Here is a 23251-nt window from a genome sequence, read left to right as displayed (position 1 = left end):
TAATAATCATACGAGCCAAAAAGAAAAAAAAATTGTTTTTACTAGTGTTTATAGATTATACTCAAATTATAATGAGCAAAATTACTCATTTTAATGACACAACTAACGTATTACGTTATCTTAGTGTACGATAATTATATTTATTTATAGATAATAACAAACTAATATACTACCAATAGTTAATTCAAGTTATGAGTTCATAAAAATATAATGTTAAGTAGGTACATATAATAATATAAAAACTCTAGTTGCAATAAAAAAAAGTATTTAAAGCGTGCCATTTGAAATTATCATGTCACTTTAGCAAGTTCCATCGCCAATCTAAGCAGCAACCGATATCAAATAATCAGGTATGTACTAATATATAATTTTAATTTAATTAATATAAATAATTTTAAATTAAATAAAAAGCCATAAATATTATGAAAACTATCATTCTATCATAATTTTATAAAATGCTTGATTCGTGAACTAAACAAATATTTTTAATTATATTTTTATATCATGTACCTATTAATCACGACATAATTAATTTTTATATAATTGACACACACAAAAAAAAAAAAATAAATATATTTCGCCATGGGCATAAAATTAATTTATTTCAAAGTGTACAATACTATTTCAATTCAACGTAAATTATTACATGGCTTTTTTTTATCATTTTAAGATTATTATCAACATTTAAGTTAACATAAAATTTGATTTAGTTATAAAATAAAAATAAATGACAACTCAAAAAATATTTACGTCTAACAACTATTATTTGATATGTATAATAATTTATATTAAATTTTTTTAAATAAATAATTAAAATAAAATTATAATAACAGTTTTTTTTACATTTTATAGGAACCTTATTCTAAAATTTAAATTTTTTACGGTCATTTAAAAAATATACTTTTTATGAGAATATTATTGTTCATGGAGTTAGGTATAAGCAAAAATGTCTATTATTATGGTGTAAATCAAATAATATCCAATGACAGGGTAAAAGTTGCGTTAATAACACCGTGTTATAATGTTGTTTCATTCTTTAGTAATAACTAATAACTAACTAGCATTTCAATTTATTTCGTATAGCTGCTATAAGACTTCTGTTATTCGTGGGATATCCCGATGTAAACGTAATGATAAGTGGAATTAAATTATTATTAAACATAATTATAAAAAGAAAAACATATTATACGTTGGCATTTTCAAATAAAATTATTTTTCTTTGGAATTTCTATCATGAAATAAAAGCGAAAGATACAAACAAGTTGTTAGAAATACTAATTTTAATCTAAATAATGAATTTTGATCTTGTCACATAGTTAAGAACAACAATATATTTTTTATTATTTTCTGATACAATGTATTAACTTTGGTTATAGGAAAATGTTTCTAATGCAAGTATGTGTTATTTTGTCAACGATGGTAATATTCAATCAGGCAGCAATACTGAATTACAAGAATTCACTTATAAACCCTAACAACGATATTATGCAGATACCAGGACATGATATTACCGGTATCCATAATACGCATCCTCCTTCAGTGCCTATTTTAAAATTTAGTGATATAGCAAAATTGAACCTCATGAACCTAATTAAATACTCAAAAGACGAAAGGACGTCGACAACAGAAAAAGATGATTCAACCGGCATTACTCAAGTCTCTCCAGTGACTATTCCAGTATCAACAGATACTTCATTAACTACACAAACATTAATTCCAACTGTAACCTACTCAATGGATACTCCCAAAGTTACACCAATCACCCAACCTACCCCATTACAACCAATATATACTACCGGTATTACGCAAGCCTCTCCAGTGACTATTCCAGTATCAACAGATATTTCATTAACTACACAAACATTAATTCCAACCGTAACCTACTCAATGGATACTCCCAAAGTTACACCAATCACTCAACCTACCCCATTACAACCAAAGTATACTACAAACACTTTACCTACAACTCCAAACTACTGATTAAAATCATAATATCAAAATTATATTTGCATCTCCTAATCTTATACCAGTTTTTGATAGCTCTTATAAGCTTGAATTGCCTTTTAAGGTACTTCCTTTTGTCTCTTTTATAGAAACGTTCAATTTTGTTTCCTAGATAAATAACATCAATCCTTCTAATAATAAATTTTACATTTTTACTAAATTTACTAAAAACCAAGTAATCTTATACTATGCATATTATTTTAAATCTATTTTATTACTATTATCATGTTCTATGTATGTGTACATTTTTTATCATATTGACTCAACATTTTTTATTATTTAACGACTTTATAGTCATTACTGTACTATTATTATTGTATTTAATGTTATATTTGAACCAAAAATAAACTATTATTTTATTATATTGTATTCTATATCTAAAAAGTCTTAAAACTTTCTCCAAAAGTGTTAAATATTGTCCAATTAAAAAATTCACATTCGTTAATGCATTTTTATCGAGGAAGTTTGTTTATAAAATACTATGAAACCTAGTATTCATAATTCTTTCGACTTAAGTAAATAATCTGCTTAAATCTTCTTTCTTCTTTACGAACCCTATAATATATATACGACATACGTATATAAACCAATTATATAACACACTTATCGTACAGTGTGACTACATGTTTTTGTTTTTATTAAATAATTAATAACAAAAGTATGTAGAAGCCAGGACAAAGAGCATGAACATTGTATTATTTTAATTAAGTTATTTATTTACACATAGTCACATGTCTATTGGAAAAGTTAAAACTCAGTGTCTCAATGATAAGGATACCAGTCGAAATCATACTAAATCATCTATGAGACCATTTTTGACAATAGAATCACCACCACCACGACCACTACTCTTTGTTATCTGATCAATTATAAAGAGGATCGCTGTAAGAGCTCAGCAGATGGTTAGGAATATTTGAGACATTCAAAAACAGGTTTTAATATCACTCACAGTCTTATTTATCAATATCCTAGAGTCAGATCATAACACCGCTCACCATTTCATATCTTTTATATTGTATTTTTGTATTCTAACTTCTAAATTAACGTTAAATATGAAAATGCACTAATATATTACAACATTTTCAAATATGCTATTTTTTTGAAGTGTGATGAAATATGCAAAATAAAATGTCGTATTTAAATTATTAACTTCGAGAATAATTTCTATCATACCTAGAGAATTCTACGGGGATTAATTAAAAACATATGCAATAAGTCTCGAACTCTATTTATAACTTTTAAAAGTTTTTAAAAAAAGGGTTATACAATTAAAATTATACTCAATAAAAAATATTGAGTTCCAGATTTTAGCATTGTTATTTAATGCTTAATATATAATTATAACCGATGAAATGACAATCCGTATTGTAAGGTCAGCACTTAGAAATCCATTACCTATTTAAAACATTAAAACGTAAGACTTGTGGATTTTTTTAAATTCAACCAGAGAAAAGGGATAGTGAAAAAGCGTTTCTACTGTTAAAGAAAAAGCTAGTTCTTTAGAAGCACAAAGACTTTTGAAAGCCATTTACTACATGTCTGGGTCTTGTTTTTACCAGTGTATGTGCACTACCTAACTAAGGAACAACTCTTCTTTTCAACAACAAAAAATTATGTGAGTAACAAATAGACTTTTTTAATAGGATGCAATTAGTGTGGTTGTTATTTTAATTCACATATTTTGAGTGTGTAATTTATATCATCTTATTTTACTGCAGCAAAAATGTATATAAATAGCTGCAAACCAGTTATGATGTATATGTATTAGTATATTACATAATATATATATATATATATAATTAATATTTACAATTTACATAATATAGTTTATCGTACGAAATATTTGATAAATTCAAGTGTAATATTTTTTAAATTCATCAAGTGGGGATATTATAGCTCCACATTATCAACAATTAATAAAATTTGCTTTCAATGTTTTTCAAGATTTTTGTTCCAGTCTTTCAACCACGAAATAAATATTCCTGCTGTCATCCATGAACTTTTAGTTACTAAATAGGAAACAGGTAAGTTTATTTTTTTTTATATTTTTGAAAGACCTTGACTATGCGGACTTTCCGATTATTAACAGCATTTATTTATCAGTGCTCATCATATTACAACAATATAAAAATTTTATATGGTCCATAGCTTGTTTCGATCCTTCGAGTGTTTCACTTTTATAGCACTAAGAACCATCCAGAGTCGCTCGGTAGATTAACTTAGTTTTTTCGGTTTTATAAATATCCCGAGAATATATTTTTTTAAGAACTTTCGATAATTTAGCTAAAGATCATTCATCAGCTCCATTTCTTTCAAAAATTGATATTGCTCAGAAAAATCACTTCAATTTAATATTATTCCGATCCTTTAAACGACTAATTCAACCTTCTGCGATCTTAAAGTTACCATGTCTTTTTTTCTTTTTTTTAGTAAAAAATTCGTGTTTTGCTGTAAAATAGGGCCCAAAATTCGAACACCACGCTTAGTAACAGCAGAGAACCGTCTTTTCATAGCTTTTTCCACTTTGAGATCTTTGCTTTCTCGCTTCATTTTTCTGTTTACAGGTGCCCTTTTATTGTCACTTTTTTTTTAACATTGTGAAAAAATAGACTTTTAATTTTATTTTTATCAGCTACTTATCGATTTATATGTATCTATTGACTATTAATTTCTCAAACTTACAAACACTAATATTTTGAGGTCCAGCTTTTATTTTATCCACTACAAAAATTTTTCAATTAACGTTTAATCTTACGTTACGATACATTATTAGATATTAACTCAAGCTAGGATCAATAAAACCAATACATAGAACCAAAAGAACAAGAACTAAAATTTATCGATGAAGTAATTTTATATGACATGTATGCTATTCGGCTATTATCTTCAAGAACTACATGGTAGTAGGAGAAAAAAAATAAAATACGCAACATAAAATGTATATGCACGTATATAAAATATAATAGAGCTATAAAAATAAAATAATTACAAGTTTCGATAAGAAAGTAGATAATTTAAGTTCAAATATCTAATTGAACACTTTTATCTTTGTTCTTTATAACCAATTGTTTATGTCCAAAAAACGAAGTTAAATTGCCCGAATTCGGGATTATGCCAATTTATCCCTATTAAAAGCTTGTCGCCTTTATGCGATGTCCCAATTAGAGGTAAAGATTAAAATTAATTTTAAAATAAAACCATGCAAAAGTTGTCAAAATTATCTTTTTGTTGTTACACGGCCTTTATTAAATATAGTTAATTTACTAAAACATATTCAACTTTGATGTTAGTGTACTAGTTCTTAATATGACTCGTAACGCAAGTTGCGTGTTAAAGATGATTTTTAACACTTAAGTATACAAAAAATCAACTAAGAAGTATGATGAGCAATGAACACTTAGAAACTTTCATGGTAATGGACACCGAAAACAAAATACTAATCACACTTAACAATAATAAAATAATAAACTCCATCAGAGAAAAGAATAAATTATTAAACAAATTATTGTTATAAATAAAACAAAAAACATACCTAGTTATATTTAAGCTAAAATAGTATGTTTTTTTGTAAGTTGGTATATTTATTTTTATTTTATTAGAACATATTAAAAAAAAAAAAAATTAAGATTAATATATTTTAGATTTCAGTTATCAAATTATATTTGCATATATTTTTGACAAACATATGCAATATAAGATATTTTTTATTTAGCTATATAGATTTGTATAAGTACAAAATTCAATACATAAATAGATAAAATAACATTTCTATTCAAAAGATGAAAATGCTGAGTGGTCTGGAGGAGATCAATTTTCCTGGCCTGAGTTATTTTCTCACTCCCCTCTAGGTCATAGTGCTACAGTGTTTTATTTTTAAAATCATAAACTTATAATAAAAACAAAGTTTATATTAGATTTATATAAGATATGCACCGTAGTTTATAATGTATGTTAAATTTAATTTCGCACGTCGTGCCTGTGCATGACAGTCGCGGCCTGTAGACACGCCTATGATAGTATATTGGGTACCTACTTACAAGTGTATCTTAACAGAATGTCAAGAATATGAATATTATGAAAGAAACACACACCATATAGGTACCATAGCAGATAAAGGAAGCTTTTACAACAATAACTTTTAATCGATCCTAAAATATATTAGATATCAACTTCTTAGAGCAAATTTAGTAAGTAATTTAATTTACGTAAAAAACATATTGTATAAAAGATTTCAAACTTATGTTGGTGTTGTGGATCATCAAAAACAAAACATACTCACTGAATTTTTCTATATTTTAAAAATAAATGTACCTTTATTTTTGTTTTAAATTGTTATTTTTATCATTTTAAATGATCATTCTTTTTTCAAAACGTATTATATCTGGAATTAACAGAATTTAAGCATAATAATAATAATATACTTTAAACTATTTTCTTCTTTTCTCCTTTTCAGTATTAATTAATTTACATAATATGTAATAATATCAAATGAAATAATAAATAAATAAATAACAATTTATTTATTTACTTTATTGTTATAAATCTGGCATTTATTAAGCAGATTTTTCTTTATAAGTGAAATTTATTTTTAGTTTCCTTCCTGAGATTTACTTTTTATTCTACTCTGATTCATTTATTTTAGAACTATCACTATAAGGTTAAGTATTTTTTTTTCTAGATAGATATCAATATTTTCTAAACATAAGCTTTGAACATTTCATAATTATTTACAAATTATTAAATTTTTATGATAAACTAAGCCGCTAAATAATAAAATGTTATAACTTTCAACATGATTTAAAAATATAATACTTGTTACCAACAATAATGATAGGCCCCTAATTTGATAACACATAACACACTATACACAAGGATAGAACACGATTCCGCACGTTCATTGTTCGATATTACCTTTTTTTTCTACCCAAATACTTATTGTATTTGATTGCGACGTTGCCATGAGGAATACGATTCCGCCCTTTTTTTCTTTTAACATGAGATTGATACAATTAGTGCATAATATTTAGGTACCTGAACTTTTCCATTTCTTTACTACGATATTTCAAGTTCAAACTAATTAATATTAAGATAATTTGGGTCTTTTGATAAAGTCGATAAAGATAACAATATACTACAAATAGACGGCAAATGGACATCGTATGGTGCAAAGGCGAAACTATAATATTTTAGGTATATACCACAATTTACCGAGCATCCGAGTTTGTATGATATTTTGATAATGACAAGATTATTTTATACTTGTTGGTTAATTATTATATTATTGGCTTTATGTATCAAGGGAAAAAATTATATTAAATTATTATATTATTTATATTATATTATTAAATTTAAAATTATTAAAATTATTTTTTGTAATGACAATTATGAGATCGTAATAAACTGTTTGTAATAAATTTGACAACGTTGCACCCAATTCTTATTGTATTCCTATAAACAATTAAGTGTGTGGAATCGTGTTCGAAAAAAAAAAACGTGCTGTATCGTACTCCTCCCATACACAAACCAGAAAAATTATCTAAAAGAATAAACTATTTTCAAAAATATCGGAATGTTAGTTTACTTATTAAATAATAGAGCTTTTACTTTTGGTATACAAATGTACGTTTATAAAAAAATATAATAATAATTATAATAAATATTTCAAACAGGAATATGATTATTATTGATAATAACTAATATCTACTTCATCTCCATATAAGTTTATGTTGAAACACACATTTATAAAAGGAATTAATTATAATTGTCACAGTGGTAGTAATACTAATTAGGTATACATTTTGTGAGCATCTTATAAAAATTAGACTATAAATGATAAAATAAAATGATGAATATAAGACCTAAAATATACTTTTAACTTAACATTACTCAATATTATTAAGTAGAAGTAAAGCTTTTAAGTTATGAGATTTTACAATAAGAATTATGATAGAAATAAACTTCTAACAATATTTTCAATACTAGAATAATATACAATTTTCAAATTTAATGACTATGGCAATGCTACGTTATGATTTATGAACTTATAAATTTTTTAAATTTTAAACCAACATTTTTAATCGCCTGAAAATAGTTTTAAAAATATTTTTTGGTAATTCAATGGTACACCTGTAAGTTTTAAATAGACAAAACTTAAAAATGTTTTGATAATGTGTTAAAAAATAAAATATTGATAGAATAAGACGTAAAATGGTAGTTTAATATTCATATATCCGTTATGTTTTATATTGACGTTATGTGTTATTTAAAAAATTGTTTTTAATAAAATACAAATTTACAGTAGAACCTCGATTATCCGTGTTTGCGATTAACCGTGCCCATTCTTCCGAACATTTTTAAACATAATACTCGATATCGACAATCGTATTAATGACATTTTTGACGATAACTTCATATTTTAAGCCCTAATAACTTGTTGTAGGTATACAATATTATGGATGTAGGACGTATGTATAACATTATTGTATGTATACGTCTTCTTATGTATATTTCTAATTACAATTGAATCAAAATTTTTAAAATTTCATTATTATAAAAAGTCTCGATTAACCGTGATTTTCATTTATCCGTGTGACCCTCTCCCCATCATTACCCCGGATAATCGAGGTTCTACTGTATATCCATGATTTCGTTTATTTAAAGCAACGTTTTATTACCGGGAGTTATACATGCTCGGGTCTATGTGAAAAGATATGAAAATGACAAAAAAAAAATATAATAGCCGAAAAAACAAAATTTAACGTATTTGAAATGGTTTGTTATACGTAAAATGGTAATTTAATATTCATATATCCGTTTATGAACACTAATGATCATTTATGATGAACACAATAAAATAAACGATGGCTAACTGCATAATATTATGAAGTAATTTATAATATGTTTCTTGTAATTCAGTAGCTCCAAGACCGAATTATAAATAAATATAAAAATATTTGAATAACTTAATATTCTTATGCCTGGATATTAAATCTGAATACTCAAACCGTACGGGAATAATATCATATATTATTTGCTTAAGTATTTCAGTATTTCACACAAGACCGTATGACGTAGGTATTTTATTACTAGTTTAAAATGTAAATATAAATTCAGTTCATGTTTAAACTGTCTGGGACTACAGTTTGAACCGGATGAACCTTTAAAAATTATTTTTGCGACGAATTGACAAAAATCTAATTTTAATCTCAGGATATCTATATTGCGTTATATAATGGTATAATATTATGTTTGTATAGGGGATGATATATTTACGTGAATACGTCTGAATGTATTTGCTATTAAGGATACCTTCCTATGTTACAATGCATAATAACCTTTTGCAATATTTATATTGACGTTATGTGTTATTTAGAAACGTTTTATTAATAAAATACAAATTTATATCCATGATTTCGTTTATTTAAAGCAACATTGTATTAACGGGAGTTATGCCTGTCCGGGTCTACGTGAAAAATATGAAGAGGACAAAAAAAAAAGTATAATAGCCGAAAAAACAAAATTTAACGTATTTGAAATGGTTTGTTATATGTTAAATATTTAATAATTTAATGATTTTATGTTAACACAAAAATCAGTTTTTCATAATATTAAAGTTTATTAGTGTAGATACATATTTATTAAGTGTAATAGTAAAATACGTAATATGTATAAAATTACAGGTAGACTAACCGTAGGTATATAGTGCAGTGGTAAGAAGTCAAAAGGTACATTCATGAAAATGGTTGAAAAATGCTGATTTGGAGGATAGCATGTTGAAAATATAGATAAATACGACATAGGATGTTAAAATTATATTATTACTATAACTCCTTGTTAATTTTAGAGAATTGCATATTATAATATTTAGTTTGAAAATACACATACAATTAATATTAATATTATATTATATTCCCATAAATGTATTCACATAATATAATATTATACCAGTGCCCGAACTGGTATTAAAGCGAAGTAATTCTTGGAAATGGTTTAAAAATATTTTCTTTTAAATGTATTGAGCTTAATAATTTATAAACGTATAATATTAAATATGTTTATATCAATCAATATCTAATAATATTTTAATTAACACAAGAAAATATATTTAATAACTGAAATACTTTTGATAAGAATAAAAACCTAGTTAACTACTTTTTTCGTTTAATACTGTTTCTCAAGTATAAAATGTGTTAGGTATAAATAAATAATTATAGGTTACCAACTACTAAACGAATATTGTTAAAAAAATGTTTGGTTTTCAACAAATTCATTTTATCGACATTTAAAAAAGTGAAAGTTTGAATATTAGTCCTAGTTGTTATATATGAGTGACCGGAAATATGGCCACATTTTGTCTACCTGCTTTGCATAAAATATTTTTACATTTTATTACCTGGGTTTTGGTTAAAAATGTATAATAAAAAAATATACGAATATAATATAATATTTATTAGTTTTAGTGTCCTAACAATTAATTTTTTTTTTTTGATAAATTTATAATATATATCCCAGCACATTAACTTTGTCAAATAATTATTTTTAATTTTTAAATAAAACAATACAAAATTTACAAAATTAAATGTTGTTTTCCCTTTCTTTGTATTTTTTAATTTCAATAAAAATACAATTATTTCAAATATAAGTTAGTCTCTTGGATTTTAATGAACTCATAGTTTTTTTTTAAATGATGATCCAATCACTAAATCTACTTGAAAAATTAAAAAATCTTAGTGGTCCAGTTTCTGGGTACCCGACTTTTATAAGCATTTTACGTACCATAACTTACGTTCGTCAGAAGCCGTAACATCTTTGATATTCAGATTTTACAAACATATTTACACCTACTAAATCTAAATAACACATATTTAATGATAAACTACATGAAATAGTTTTATCTTCAATAAAATATCTATAAATGTCCATACAAATAACTATAAATATAAAAGTGTCAGTTAAAGTATAGCTATAGTAAAGCTATAATAAATTTATATTTTTTTACATTTAATGGTTTTTATTTTTTCTTAATAGGATAATTTATAATTATTATTATTTATTTACATTAGCTGAAGAATTTGCTATTTGATGTTTTAAATTAAATATTATCATTCATCAAAAAATGGTGTAAATATAATATATAGAATATATCTGATAACATTCTGAAATAAAAACAATTGAATTAAATTGAGAATTAAAATGTTTTCTATATAGTTCTAATTGGTACATGGAATTTTCAACAAAATTCAAATTGACAAGAATAACTTGAGGCTTCTGTCAAAGTTACAAATCAAATAATAAGTAATGATGTATTTTCTGGAAATATGAACATTTTCTTTTGTATAAAAAATTGAACAAGACACATATTAATTCTTATGAAGACTTAAGAAAAAAAATATTAGATTTTAATCATTTATGACATCAATCATATTATAAACGAATTAAAAATGTGTAATTCTCAATAATAATTTTACTTGGATACTCAATAAATTCAATTAGTTAGAGAGAATGGTTTATATAAATTAAGGTTTATATGGTTTGTATTATTAATATAGAAATATAAATTACTTAAATAGTATCACTTATTCATGACAGTATTTATATTTTCATCATAATAAAGGTATTTACATACTCATTTATTTCATATCATAAAATAAAAATAGGACACTGTATCACCTTTTTTTTATTCTTTATTATCTTGAAGTCTTAACACTTCTAATTATTTTTGATAACATCACAAAATGCATTGTATAATTTAATTATCTATCGGTATGTTACAAATATTTGTTCCAAAGAAATCTCAATTCATCGTAACTTCATACTGTATTTCTACCAGGTCATTAATTAGTAAAATAAAATAACTATAGGTAGTATAATTACATTAAATTGAACTCGGCATAACTATAAGAACAGTGGCACCAAGTACGCACTTAATGTAGTACATAACATTATGGGTATTTGGGTGAATCTTGGGTGAACAGGTAAAAATATTTTACCAAGATAGTTAGTATTATTACTATAGTAAATAGTAATTAGGTATATAATAGTTACTAGATAATTATTACTTAAGTAATTCTTACCTATTACGTATTATCTAGGAAAACAAAATATTTAATTTAATTTTGGGTAAACTTTATTTTAAGTGAAATTATAAATTAATATTATAAAGTATCTCAACGCTTTCATATTGATATGTATTAACATTTTTTTTCTTACATAATAAATAGTAAATTGTTCAGAACTAAAATAGTTTTTAATATTCTATAAATATATGAAAGCATGCCATCAAAATGTTTATGAACACTAAAATATGACTTTTATTAAAATAAATGAATGTAATTAAATTAAAAATGTTTGAAATCAAATTTAACAAATTCGTTGTGGCAAGGTACGTTGTTCGCCGCAAACGGCTTTTTGTGATTTGGAGTTTTAAATATTTTCTCAAGTTTTTGAATAATGAATTAGATGGGTGGGTTGGTAGGATTTGGTGTTAATTGAACCACCTTTTTGACCTGAACTCGGCACCATTGACTAAGAGTCTTATTCAGAGCCGCGTTTAACGGGGGACAAGGGGGGGGGGGGCAATTGCCCCAGGGCGGCAAATTTTATGATGTTTGACGGGGCGGCAAATTTTAGAAGATCAACATAAAATAAAAAATTTATAATTATAATTATTTTTGTGTGACTGTATAACTATATTAAGTACATATTATTTCGTTTATAAATACCACGAAAAAGCCGCTGTCTACCGCTGCATGTCACAAGGCGGGCATCGCCCATTTGCGCCAAAAAATAGGTAATCGTTTTAGGTATAGCCCATTTACGCCAAAATAAAAAAGGTAATTTTTTTCCGTACGCCCATTTGCGCCAAATTTACCTGTATATATTACACAATAAAATTTTACAGTTAACTGTTGTATTATTATCATAGCGCGAATGTTGTTGCATTTGCAACTTTTTTTTTTACTTTTTCAGTTGCTAAGTAAGTTTAAAATGCGTGTCATGTAAGTACGAACTAAAAATCTAAAAACTTTAAGTGCAATTTTCTGCGATTTTTATTGAATTTACTCATTTATAAAAGTAGGTTACACAAACTATTGTCAAAATGCACATTTTTATTCTAATAATTAAACAAGTATTTTTGAAAAAATTATAATACAAGTAAAAATTATTCTATAATCATCAATTAATATAAAAATTGTTTACAAAAGTTAAATATAAAATACATAATACAGAATACAGATACCTAATAATTGTTCAATAAGATCGCCAATAAAATAATACACAAATTGTTTATAAAAGTTAAATACAAAATTACACTAAATTACACTACTAAATACAAATTTATCTAATCTTTATAATAATTAAATGTTACTAATTTTTTCTTGTATTATAATTTTTTCAAAACTACTTGTTTAATTATTAGAATAAAAATGTGAATTTTGACAATAGTTTGTGTAACTTACTTTTATAAATGAGTAAATTCAATAAATATCGCAGAAAATTGCACTTAAAGTTTTAGATTTTTAGTTCGTACTTACATGACACACATTTTAAACTTACTTAGCAACTGAAAAAGTAAAAAAAAAGTTGCAAATGCAACAACATTCGCGCCATGATAATAATACAACAATTAACTGTAAAATTTTATCGTGTAATATATACAACTAAATTTGGCGCAAATGGGCGATCGGAAAAAAGTACCTTTTTTATTTTGCCGCAAATGGGCTATACCTAAAACGATTACCTTTTTTTTGGCATAAATGGGTAATTCCCCACAAGGCGATAAGAATTAAGAACTTGTTCTAATAACTGTACTGTTATCGTATAAACAATTTTCATTATTTCTGTACGTTTTTTCCTCAAACATATTCAGTTACAAGTAAATCGTTAGTATTAATAGTGTGTTGAATATAATTTTGAATTGTATTTTTGTAAGGGCGGCATATTTTAATTTGCCCCGGGGTGGCAACATAGCTTAACGCGGCACTGGTCTTATTAAATCTATTATCAACTCTTTCGTATTTCATCGTTTAATAATTATCTGTTACTGATATAATGTATCAGAAATTTATGGTGTTTTTAAGTTACAGTCATGCAATATAATAAAAATATTATAAAAATATTACCTATGAAATAAAATATCCTTAAAAATAATACAATAAATTGAGTCTGGTTCGATGTCTTTACTCAAAGTCCATTGTTTCGTATACAATGATTGATCACTAAATTCAAATGTAACACACTTAATATTCATTACAGTTATCTACTTAATGACGAAATACGCTCGAACCTAAAAGGCAGAAATATAGCACTGCCATTTCCCCTTTTATATTCTGAGTGGGGCGATGAATATATTGATTTTACATTGATGTGGTTTTCTTTGTAAATCACTGTCACATTGCCTTTTCGGGCAATAAAAAGGCTTCAATTTTCAACATTGAGGTAGGTAACTGACAGAAAATAGAATGTAGTTGATACTTTTAGGGACGAGAGGTAAGAAGTAAATAATTTCCAGTAGTTTTCTAAATACTCGGGTAAACAAAATAAAAATTAATTAAACAATTAAAGTAAAACAGGAATTTTTACATTTGTAAAATTTTGAAAAATTGATTACATTATTTTGCTATTGTTAAAAATCAAGTAATAATAGAAATATGAAATTATTTTCAAAATATTTTGCATTGCATTTAAATTTTTTTTCTAATTATCAATAAAAATATTTTGTTCTATTAAAAAATTTGAAAATGTATACAAGATTTCTCATAAGTTTTAATTCAAATAAATTCTAAAATATTTGACAGTAAATCGAGAAAAAATTTAGTAAGTGTTTGATGTTAAACTTTTAACATTCAATAGGTATTGAATTCACATGTAAAATAACTTTTTTATCTCGAAAAATTTTCGTTATTTTAATAATGAGTGTTTACTGTTAAACATTAATGTTATGAAAATAAAAATAAATATTTTTTTGTAACTCCAATTATTATAATGAAAAAATAATTTACCTGATGTAAAATAATATAACTGTATATACACAAAATTAAATTACTATACTATGATGCAATCAACTGGAGAAATTTCCCTCTCCTAAGACCTACAACGATTGGGTTGATTTAAAAAAAATATATTATTATTTTGATATTAATAAGAATAATAAACAACCAATATAATATTAAACTAAAACCAACCGTCCCCATGTGTTTGTATCGAATCAAGATATTTGAGACAAATGCTTTGAGTTAATATTTTATTTTTTTTTATTTTTAACAATATGTAAATGTTTTTGGTTATCAAATAACTTATTAGTAATGTATGATCAAATTTGACGAAAATAAGTAAACATATATATATTATATATGTAATAACAGGTATCTATTATCAAAATATAATATCAATACTTAGACCTCTGTATTATGCAAGCGTGGACCTAGAAATCTGAAATTGAATGGTGATGGGGTGACAGGCTTCTTCAGAAAAAATACATTTTTAATTTTAGTACATAAATAATGTTATACATAAGATTTAAAAATAATAGTAACAATATATAATATTTATATTTTAAATTTATAGATTTTAAGACGCATGAACTATAAATTATGCAAAAAAAAAAAAAAAAGTATAATATATACAATTTCCAAATGGGTAGGACATTTACTCCATCCTTCTTGGATTCAAATCTGATATTATGTGAATGACATCGTAAATAAGACGCCGGCCACAGGTAGTACACTTTTTTGTCTTCCTATAGGAAGCTCAAAGGTGAATGAAAGTGAAAGATGAAGAAGACATTTATTGTGAAAAATTCGTTAAAAACCAATCTTTGAATTAATTAACTAAAAATACAATTTTAGTTTTAAGATCTACGATAAAAATAAATTAGGTATATCATATCATTCATACATTTGAACTTGCACTCTTAATACTTTGATGTACCGTCAAGTATGTTTATATTTACATAGGTTATAAAAAGTATTTTCTTTAAAATTAAATGTAAGAAAAATAATGTATTAAAATTTAAAATACATAACGATCAACAAATACAGTAAAATCTGTTATAATATGTGGAATTGCATGGGCCCAATAAAATTTTCCGTTTTAAGCAGGTTTCCGTGTAATTGAATAAAAAGGAAAATTCTGTATAATAGAGTTACCTACAATATTTTACATGAATAAGATTTAAGGTTATAACATTTTTCGGCCAATAATAAAAATTAAAATGTTAAAAATTAATAAATATCATAGGCTACAATAAATTGTAATTTTTAGTAAATAATTACATGATATGTATTAATTAGATATTTGAATATAATTAAAAACTCCAAAATTAGTGTAAAGTTTTTGGTCCAATTTAATTTTCTTTAACAATTAATAACTTCCTTCTATGACTTTCCTTTTTTCATTTAAACTTCAACAATTCTTTTAAGACATTTTGAGAACAAGTAAGACGAGACGAAAACAGGAAAACTACGACTATACGGTGTGCAATAATGTACACTGGTGATATAGATTGAAGATAAAATGTAGGTAGTTATCTATCGACACGTATTAATATTGGCAATATTACTGACATTTATAATTGTTTAATAACAAAATAAATGTAGGTATCAAAAATATTTTTGTTCATTTTATGATATGCTTTTCCGTTTGTTAAAGGTATATATGATTTGCAAGACCAAAAAAAAGCTTTCCGTTTTACGTTAGACAGGTTCCGTTTTATCAAGGATTTAATCCTATGTTAAATTATAGTAATCTACCGGAACCATAATAAATTTCCGCACAGAACAGGATTCCGTCTTATCAAGGGTGTTAATTTATAAAATGTTCTATAACATAGTTTCACTCTACTATTTTACTATACAAATAATTAAAAGTATTTAATCCTTCGAACTTTCACTTAAAATTTGTTTTATTTAAGTATAGGAATACTACAACTTAAACTTATAAGTTATAACCATATCTACTCTTAACAAAAGATTAAAAAAAAAAAAAAAATATAAATTGACATCAATTTTCCTAAAATCCTAAAACAGGAACAACTTCTAAATAATCGAGACGTATTATGCTTTAATAAATTTCTGTTTAAATATACATAGTGCATAATACAAAAAATAATACGATTAATTTTAAATTATTGTTAATATTTTGTCGTGTACATTTTATTTATTTGCTTTACTATAGTCATGCAATGTTATTTCTTTGAATTTTAATGCATCTATAATAAATTTAATTAATGATTAGACCTCTCATATCCGCACAGGCATTGGCTTAAAGGTGACTAACTCTCTAGTTTTATCGATAATTTTGTTCTTTGTAACATTGTTGATGTTAAAATTTTATTCAATAAATAAATAATAAATAATTCTATAAAATCGTTTAACAAAAAGCTATTATTTTATCAATCATAATTTTTGTTTCATCTAAATTATCTTTTTGTATTTTTAACTCTAAAAATATTAATTTAATTATTTGCACATAATATACGTGTTTTTAGTTAAAAGTAAATTAGTTTATGATATTATACTTTGTATATAATCTTTATTACTAAATAATTAACCCAGATAGCTTAATATAAATAAATGTTCAAAATTTATGGATACTTACTATAATAAGATTTACAAATATTGTTTTTAATCCATTTTATAAAATCTAATTATGAACTAAATTTTTCTTGTTATATAATAACATTATACGCACACTGGTGATGAAATTGTATTATAGAAGTGTATATAAAATTATAAAATCAAAGAACAGTAACTAACTTCAAACGAGTCAAATACATTATGTTTTCGATACCCTTTTTACGTAAAGAAGGTAAATATAAATTCTCATAATTTAATAATACCCACTTACAATCTTTTAATTTTTATCGTTTGAAATTAATTTCTAGTATTAAATTTACGAGTTTTTGTTAATAATATCTTTTCTCTTGTACCTGCAACGGCTGTTTAAACAACGTCGTCACTCGTAATACAAAAGCGACCATCACCCTAACCCCCGGACCTACACGAACACTATATCTGTTGTGACAAAGGAAATACGTTTAGACCTTCACCATTATCACTTTATCAATACCGGTGTCTCTTTGCATAATATTATTTTCCATAGACAGGAAATTAATATGTACTTACTCAATATAATAATGTGTTGCTTTTATTTTTAAACTTTGTTTGGATATCAATTTCATTATGAATTGTGAATTTATAATTTTTATGATAAATATATAACATTAAAACACCTATTGTTATATTTCAAGCTATTAACAAAAGTATTACAAATTAAAAACATTTAAATTTTGTTTTTTATTTCTTTACTTTGAAATTAATTATAAGTACTTTTAAATTCAAATGTTTTATACACTCATAACTTATATTAAAATAAAAATATCGAAAAAAAAACAAAATTCAGTTATGTTGTTATTTAACTTTAAATTTGATTTTAGATAAATTAAATACAATATTTAAGTTAAAGTAACTATAGAATACTAGATAAGAATTAATTCATGTATATTTACTATGATACGCATCAGTGGCAGAACTACCTATGAAACAAAGAGACCTTGTCTACCCATTCTTTTAAAACTAATTTCCATGCATATAATATTATTTATTGTCAATTTGTATTTCATACTCATATTAAAATCTAACTTTTTAATAAAAATGTATTGTATTTTATTAAAGATAGATATTTTAGTTAAAATTGATAACACATTTGCTAGATAATAAAGACAATATGAATAGTTTTTCATATTTAAGAATATGTAGTGTGGTGGGTTCTTGAAAGAACCTACCACGCACATTAAATTATTGGAGACATGTTTCACAAATGTATTGTTAATTGCTGCCATTTATAAATGGCGATAATAATTAATCTAGTAATATTATTATTCGTATCCAGTAATAATAATACATAATTTATTTATTTACAAAAACAAAACATAATAGAAAGATTAAGTATAATTATTTTTCTAAATACTTCAATAATAATTTCAATTTATCTTATGGTATTCTAAAAACTGATACGTGTCAAACTTGTGACCGTTTAAAAAATTGGTTGACCACAAAACTGTTTCAGCAATAAAGAGCAAATTTGAAAAAAAAAAAAAAAAACTACACTTAAAAAAATCAGAGATTTGATGTAACAAGTAAAAATGAATTGTCGAAAAAGCCAATGAAATAAAAAAATTGAATTATTAAGTTTTGATTTTCAACAAAATAAGCCATTGCCATATATTTTGTAGGGAGACATATTTTATATACGTAAAATTTTAGTTTATAATTTTTATATTTATTTGGGAAATACTGGTAAATCATATCAATACAAGTAAATACAACTATTCGACGGATAAAAACTGGTATAACTATGTCAAAAGTTTTATTGACCATTTTTCTTTAAAATAAACTCGTTCTGTAAAAAATATTTGTATATTTATAGACAACTGTAGCTCACTGAACAAAAACAATGTCCTATTCCAATATTTTTATACAACCATTCAATCTAAGTGCTTAAGTTCAGAAATAGTATCACAGTCGGGTCATAAACTTATAACACTCGTAACTTTTTATCGTTTGAAACCATTTTTCAAGAAAACAATAAAAAATGTTAAAAATTGCGAGTTTTCCAATATAGCATATAGGTGTATGATATATAAAATGGAACGTTTACTTTGCAGTGTATTTAGAAATTTAGTAAGATTCAAAGGGTTTCATTCACAAAACAATTTTCAATTTTGAAGTTCAACAAAAACTGTTTGCATCTACTATACTCAGAAATTTCAATAATAAAAACGGCTAAATTTCGGGATGTCCGAGACCTGACACTTGACAGCGAAAACGTCCGCCTTATTATTTATAGTTCTATAATAATTTAGTCGTTAAAGCTGTAAACGATAAATAATATTCTTTTACGTTCCTATTATAAATATAAAATTGATTTTTATAATTTTATATTTTTGTTTGTTTTTTATTTTCATAAAGTAAAAGCTATTTTATTCTATTATTCAAATATTTTATTTAACTAATATTACCAAGTAACTCGTCTTTTCTTTTTTTTAATTTTATAAAATTAAAGTTATTTATTTCGCGTTTTAAATTTGTTAACTACTTGAGTAGTGCTACTTAATAACTTGTAAATTCAGAGTGGAGTGATTGATTTTACAACAATGTATATTTTTTTGTTTGCTTACACATTTTTTAGCAGTAAAAGGCGGTAAAACTACTTTGAATATTTACTTCAACACCTTTTCTGATAAAAAAAAAAAAGTGAACCTGTTGAGTCGTGATATTAATGTGAATAAAACGCTCGAACGCAAGAGTTTACTATTACACCGTACGTGTTTATTATGAAAAATGTGTAAGTATAACTGAATTGTCGTGTGAGGCTTATACGTCGCATATAGTAGAATAATCCCCCACCAAATATAAATATATATATAAACATAATTTAATACGTAACAGAACCTATTTATTCTTTCAAGCGATAAATAATTAATGTTTTCAATACTTTTAAAAAAAAAAAAAAACTATGAAAAACCAACAAAAAAAAATTAAAGAAAAAATATGATAATATTTTTGTTTTATTTTTTAAAATTTGAGATTCAGTCTACCAAATAAGGTAAATTTCTATTTGTTTAGTGAATTTATAATTATAAATCAAGAAAATGATGTAACTGTAACTTTCTATATTGTGTTGAAAAATATTTCTATAATAAATAGTTAAAATATTGCAGTTTCGTATTATTTATGATACTTAAATTTATCAAATCAAATTATAAAAAAAATTATTTTCATTTCGGTGCAATAACCAAGTATAACTATCCATTAATTTTTTTTTTTAAAAATTAAATATTATGAAATTTAAATATATAAATGTATATGTTTAGTTAGCTCTTCATATGATGAATTTAATTATTTTTTACTATATTTATGCTACGATTAAAAATTACATTTTTTAGTGTTTTGTTTTTTCTTTACAATTTCAAAAAATGGAAATAGCTGATTCTTGCGGGCATCTCTCATTTGCACCAAAATAAAAATGGCATATTTTTTCCGATAGCCATTTGCGCCAAACTTACCTGCATAAACACTTTACATTAACGAAATGGTTAATTTTTATTGGATTCGCCGCAATATCTTTTAACAAAATTACTTTCGTCGAGATGTCCTAAATCCAACCTTTGTTCTTGCGCCATCCTTTTGATAAACCTATTTTAGCAATTTTATTGGTTTTCATTATTAGCTGTAACAGTCTTACAAAAATTCAATAATACAATTTTGCTGTTATTCACAGCAGCTTTGTGGACATATTACACAATAACTATTTATTTTAACATTTAATAAACGTATATTATTACATTTTTTTTATTTATTATTGATTCAGTCAGAGATTATATAATTAAACCGGTCCTACACGATTCATGTACTTTCCGAGCAGTGGCGAACCCAGGATTTTAGTACTGTGGGTCTGCCTCACTTATGAGAGGCCACTGTGTAGAAGGTTCAATCAACTGTACATTACCTTATTTATATTACATATATTAATATAGTAAATACTATAACTAAAAGAGATAAAGCATAAGTCATAACTAATTTTTTAATACAATTTAAAACTGACTTATAAACTTTGATATTATTAATTAATTCAAATTGAATGGGTTTTTTTCATATCTTTCTAATTTCTATACATCATAATATATCATAATATTCATAGTATATTATATTTATATTTATACATTTACAATTATATTTTCAAAGAAATGTTCTTGAGTCTGTGTACATTTTATAAATTACTTATAACACCATATTATTAGTTTATATTATTTCTATTTTTGATTATCGTAGTATTGTACATATTTATGTAGTTTGTCATTTTGAGAGGCCACATTTTACTGAGAAAAAAAACGGTGGGTCAGCTGACCTCCCCCCCCCCTGGGTCCGCCACTGTTTCCGAGCATATACTAGGCGAATGTACTGGCCGATTATTCATCAATCGCATACTATACTTTGCTCGTCATCGCCAAATATATTTTGTTCAAAATAAAAATAATGAAATAAGAAATTATATATATATAAGATACAATGGTTTGAATATATTGGAATAGGTATATCAATCGAAAACCATCGGGAAAATTTCTGTCAAATGTCGATAATGGATTTTGAACTAAATAAGGACCAATTATTATAATAAAAAATAACAAACATAAGAAAAGCAATACCCGTTCAAGAGAGGTTGGCAATTACACTTAATTTAAAATAGTTTCACTTGTATATCTTTCCTATTCAAGTGCTCAAATCTAGTAATATTCGTCAAATACCAAACGGCTCCGGTCTATTGTTTGTTTATTTCTAAACGACCCAAACTGCTCTCGTCAAAAAAGGTTTTGCAAACAGGTAAATTCCCAAACGGCTGTCGTCGAAAAAAAATGTACAAATAGGTATAATTGTATGTTTTTAAACTCTACAATAATTATTAAACATAATATGTACGCCCGCTGATCGAAAAAAACAAGAGCTCGTCGAAAAAATCATTTACGAGTTTTCATTAAATAAAATAGCAAGCATAGACTATATCAGCGGTTCCCAACCTTTTTGAGACTATTTCCCAAAAGTCAGGTTAGATATTCACAAATACCCCCGACCCAAAAAAAAAGTTGAGTAAAAAAAAACAAAATATATACTATGATGATAATTATAATTTATTTAATTTTTGCAAACAAAGAAAATAAAAGTTCTCAAAACTATTAACACTATTAACAACAATATTATATTATTACAATTTCATTTACAGTCATAATACACATGAGTAAATGAATAATAAGTACTTAAAATACAAATAAATAGTTTAACTTTTACCCTCCAAAAAATCGTGTTTTTACCCACTAGGGGGTAATTACCCCCAGGTTGGGAACCGCTGGACTATATAATAAATTGTGCCTAACAAATCTACCCGTTATATTTTTCTTTTATTATTTCCATTATTTATATTTTTTAACGTTAACAATTTAAAATTTCATATTATACCATAAGCTTTTGTTTATATAATTTTAATAATTTACTTAGTGTACACACTAAGTTTACTTAGTTGGACGGGAGTCGTTTGGAAATTGATTTTTTTGTAAAACCGGAGCCGAATGGGCTATAACCATAGTATCTTATATCAAACATTGTACACGACATTTGCAATGTTTCGATCCATGAATTAAAAAATTAGGTAAAAGTAACATGAGTTTTTTTTATTAATTTGTTTTAAATTTATA

The 23251-nt window shown here is 24.9% G+C and overlaps 1 protein-coding gene across 1 annotated transcript; it reads left to right on the top strand.

Annotated features, from left to right (window-relative positions):
* Positions 1–246: 246 nt before the first annotated feature.
* Positions 247–2197, top strand: LOC112595342 (pollen-specific leucine-rich repeat extensin-like protein 2). Its single transcript, XM_025340498.1, has 2 exons — positions 247–350; positions 1377–2197. Exon 2 carries the CDS (start codon positions 1381–1383, stop codon positions 1978–1980), a length of 600 nt encoding a protein of 199 aa, XP_025196283.1. The 5' UTR covers positions 247–350; positions 1377–1380; the 3' UTR covers positions 1981–2197.
* The last annotated feature ends 21054 nt before the right edge of the window (positions 2198–23251 follow it).

This window comes from Melanaphis sacchari, unplaced genomic scaffold (genome assembly GCF_002803265.2).
Source record: "Melanaphis sacchari strain LSU unplaced genomic scaffold, SCAv2.0 Contig26_pilon_pilon, whole genome shotgun sequence".
NCBI classification, from domain to species: domain Eukaryota; kingdom Metazoa; phylum Arthropoda; class Insecta; order Hemiptera; family Aphididae; genus Melanaphis; species Melanaphis sacchari.
This window is presented reverse-complemented; position numbering and strand designations above follow the sequence as displayed.

Coding starts and splice junctions, on each gene's coding strand:
- LOC112595342 (XM_025340498.1), top strand. CDS start 1,381: ATGTTTCTAATGCAAGTATGTGTTATTTTGTCAACGATGGTAATATTC.